General features: G+C 29.8%; 1 protein-coding gene across 1 annotated transcript; it reads right to left on the bottom strand.

Moving 5' to 3' along the window:
• Positions 1–1,362: 1,362 nt before the first annotated feature.
• Positions 1,363–2,886, bottom strand: LOC109612655 (uncharacterized). The gene is made up of 4 exons (XM_059129217.1): positions 2,424–2,886; positions 2,172–2,359; positions 1,942–2,098; positions 1,363–1,872 (listed from the first exon to the last, which is right to left on the bottom strand). The coding sequence occupies exons 1-4, from the start codon at positions 2,614–2,616 to the stop codon at positions 1,379–1,381; spliced, it is 1,032 nt and encodes a 343-aa protein (XP_058985200.1). The 5' UTR covers positions 2,617–2,886; the 3' UTR covers positions 1,363–1,378.
• Positions 2,887–3,438: the final 552 nt, after the last annotated feature.

Here is a 3,438-nt window from a genome sequence, read left to right as displayed (position 1 = left end):
TTTCGTATATCCCCTATATTCGGTATTTTGATGAGCCACTTTTTCCAATGAAATTATCTAAAAATCCACACAAGGAGTTCCTTGTGAGTACTTTACACCCAGACATAGATTTGTCTTTATAGGTCCACAATATCGTATATTCCTCCATATATCGGCACCTTCCTATATTAGATATTTTAAAGTTTTTAACAGAATTTTTAATGGATTTTATTTTTTTGAAAATTTTCTAACTCGTTCGAAATGTTGGAGGTTATTCAATTACTGCTTTTTTACTTGTTAAACTACATTTCATAGAAATGGAAGGCCGAACCTAAGGCCAATTTTTATAACCTCCACCATACAAATATAAAGTGTGTTATTCCATTTGTAACATCATCGGTCAGAATTCGAAAAAAAATCTCGATTATCTATCTAGTACTGCGTTCTTCTTTCCGTCCGTGGTAGTCACTCAATCCTTTGATGGGATCGACTTAAATGACGACACATTCCGATCATGGTCATATTATGTCGACAAATTTTATGGAATACTATCGATCGTTATTGATTGCGTATGCCAGCTTAAGGGCGGATGAACCTTATGAATCAAATAGAACTAATACATGGGAGTTATCAACTAAATTTTTCACCTCCATATGACCATTCATAAAAAATATCATTGCTATAGAATGCAGGTTATGACTTTGGGAAGGCGTACATATGTATAAAATCAGATGAGAGCTACACTGAAAGAAAAAAATTCATCAATATGATGATTTTGGGCATTACTTTGATGAAATGTTTCTTCGATTTTGAGCTTACAACGCGTTTCATCATTATAATGAAGAATTTTACATCAAATTTTCATCAAAAATATTTATCAATTTAATGAAATAATGTCATCATCTTGAAAAAAAGTTCATTTAATTGATGTATTTTTTCTTCCTTTCGATGAAAAAATATACTCAAATTGATGTTCTATTATCTCTATATAATGTATATTCTGCATCATTCCAATGAAAGGTATTCATCAAACTTACGTAATTTATTCATTAAAATTACATAACTTCAATGAATAAACTGCATCAAACTAATGTATAATTTACATTTAATCAATGAAGCCCTAACATCGAACTGAATTTTGTTTTCCGCTTTAGAAACGCCGTTCTAAATTTTACAAAATTCAATATAAATACAAATATTTTAGGCATTTAGGAAATATTTTTTATTAAAAAACTTAAAAAATAATTCATTACGGGTTTTACAATGAATATAGATTTCAATATTTCCTTAGAATAATTAATTAATAAATAAATGTGATAAAATTTAAAAATGTACATAAGCGTTTGAATTATATTCAAATACAAAATTAAATATTAAATGTAGATAATTTATATATAAATCAGTTCTCGGTATAATTTAAATCGCTTAAAATATTTAGTATTTTTGAAAAATTTTTTGTGTGAGCTGATTTCATGTCATAGAAGTACTCTTGAACAAAGATCCAGAACTGATTGGATGCTCCGGGAAATTCTAAATTAAATAAGAAAAAGCTTTTGAAGCAAGTATCTAGTGCTCGCTGGAAATCTACAAAATGTAGCAATGCATGGTCTAAATAAACATAGAAATTGTAGTCATTATCTTCTAAATTGTCATCTCCAACAACAAAAATAAAAGGTTGAATATTCTCATTTCTCTTTTCTAAGAAATTTAAGTGGTTGTCTACTTCTTGGATACTTCGTGCGAGGAATATTGACGATTCTTGGGAGTCTTTTATGGTGTATTTCCCATACGTTTTCTTTCCATCTTTATCTTTACGGAGGTATTTTGATGTTGGATATAAGTAGCCGTGTAGACACCAAGTCAAGCGCATCATAAATAAAGACATGTTTGAAGCTACAAAATTAAATAAAAATATTAGTTATTTAATGATATGCATCTAATGAAAATTTATTCGTAACAAACCTGCGTCTGATGGATCAATTCTATCGAAAACTGATTTAATTCCAGCATCTTTAATGTATTTTTCCTTCTTAATCACATTATACACCGTAATAAGTTTAGTTTCCCATTCGAATATTGGTGTGTAGTCTTTATGCAGCACTCCGAAGTCCATGTTAATCTAAACGGAATATCAACACACACATGTAGAAAGAATATTAAATAAAGATGGACATATAAATTAAGTTACTTACCAATTTTACTCCAAGACCCTCTTTATACTGTGGCCAGGTTTTAAATATATCCTTAAGGTTATCGTGCTCGTCAAAAATTTGACGTATTCGGTAATTTGCGCATGACTGCCACATTTTTAAAAATTGTTCTTGGTCGACATTATCGTATTTTAAACTATGAATTATTTCTTTGGCGTTTTCTTCAGAAACTATAATAAAAACCCAAATTTACTACATTTGTATAAATCATAACGTTTTTTTCGAATATTTTACCGATATAATCTGCAGGTTTGGATGCTTTAGGTGAATTGACATCTCTATCTTTCTGATAAATGTGGTTTCTTTTCATATTGTTGTATTTTACATATAGCTTTCCACGTCTGTCGGTGCGGTAAGAATGGAGTTTCTCATTGGGAAACATTTCTATTATTTGTTTTTCCAAATTATAGCTTTCTTGTAAAGACATGTGCAACTCATTTGCATGAAAATAACTAGCTATTGTTGTAATTATTAAATTTCGTTGATCTTCATTTATATGTTCGTATTTTTTATAGGTCTCTAAAATTCTTTTGCCAATTTTATTTTGGTTCAAAATTGTCGTCAGTTTTACACTGGTATTGGAGTCAAAGCGTTCTTTCAGAGGTTCTTGAGATAAAGTAATAGAAGAACAGCTAGATTTCCGTGAGATAGACGAAATATTGGCCACGTCTGAGTAATATTCGTTTTCAATAGGTTTTCCGATAACAATAAGTTATCTTTTTGAAGAATTTTTTTGAAAGAATGTCTTAGGGAAAGCGTTGCCATTGTGGTCTCTTTTTCAGCGAAAGTTAAATTGCCTTTTTTGTGAATGAGCTCGCCGCTTTTGTCAATGACAGAAATGTTTAAATCTTCACACAAATCTCTTTTTTTAAGTTCTTTAGTTAATAAGTACTCAGATTTTATTGAATTCAAAACTTCATTGCAACAACGAATAGTTTTAAATAATTCCTGCTTTGAATCCAAATCTAATTTGCCAGCAAATTTTTTGAAAACGTCTAGAAGTGGTAAAATTACAAGATTGTATTGAGAAGTCTGAATATTTTCAGCGTCCTTTCGACTTAAGTTATTTATGGAATACAAACCAGTCTGAAACTTTAAATTATTTTCAAAAAGATTTTCTATTACTGGTACTTCATCCAATGTTCCAGAATCAGAAGTCTCTTCACAGTGGCTCTCGATGCTTACCTCTTTAGGTACATATTTTTTGTGTAGTATATTTTTTTCCAAATTCCTAAAATCACTTTGACTT

Source organism: Musca domestica, unplaced genomic scaffold, assembly GCF_030504385.1.
Source record: "Musca domestica strain aabys unplaced genomic scaffold, Musca_domestica.polishedcontigs.V.1.1 6, whole genome shotgun sequence".
Taxonomy (NCBI): domain Eukaryota; kingdom Metazoa; phylum Arthropoda; class Insecta; order Diptera; family Muscidae; genus Musca; species Musca domestica.
The sequence above is the reverse complement of the archived record's forward strand: the minus strand, read 5'-3'. Positions and strand labels throughout refer to the sequence as shown.

What these genes read in the sequence shown, in the direction of transcription:
- LOC109612655 (XM_059129217.1), bottom strand. Translation starts at nt 2,616, where the DNA reads ATGTCTTTACAAGAAAGCTATAATTTGGAAAAACAAATAATAGAAATG. An exon ending in AGGGTCTTGGAGTAAAATTG is followed by an intron (nt 2,099 to 2,171) that starts GTAAGTAACTTA and finishes TATTCCGTTTAG; the next exon opens with ATTAACATGGACTTCGGAGT. An exon ending in AATTGATCCATCAGACGCAG is followed by an intron (nt 1,873 to 1,941) that starts GTTTGTTACGAA and finishes TTAATTTTGTAG; the next exon opens with CTTCAAACATGTCTTTATTT.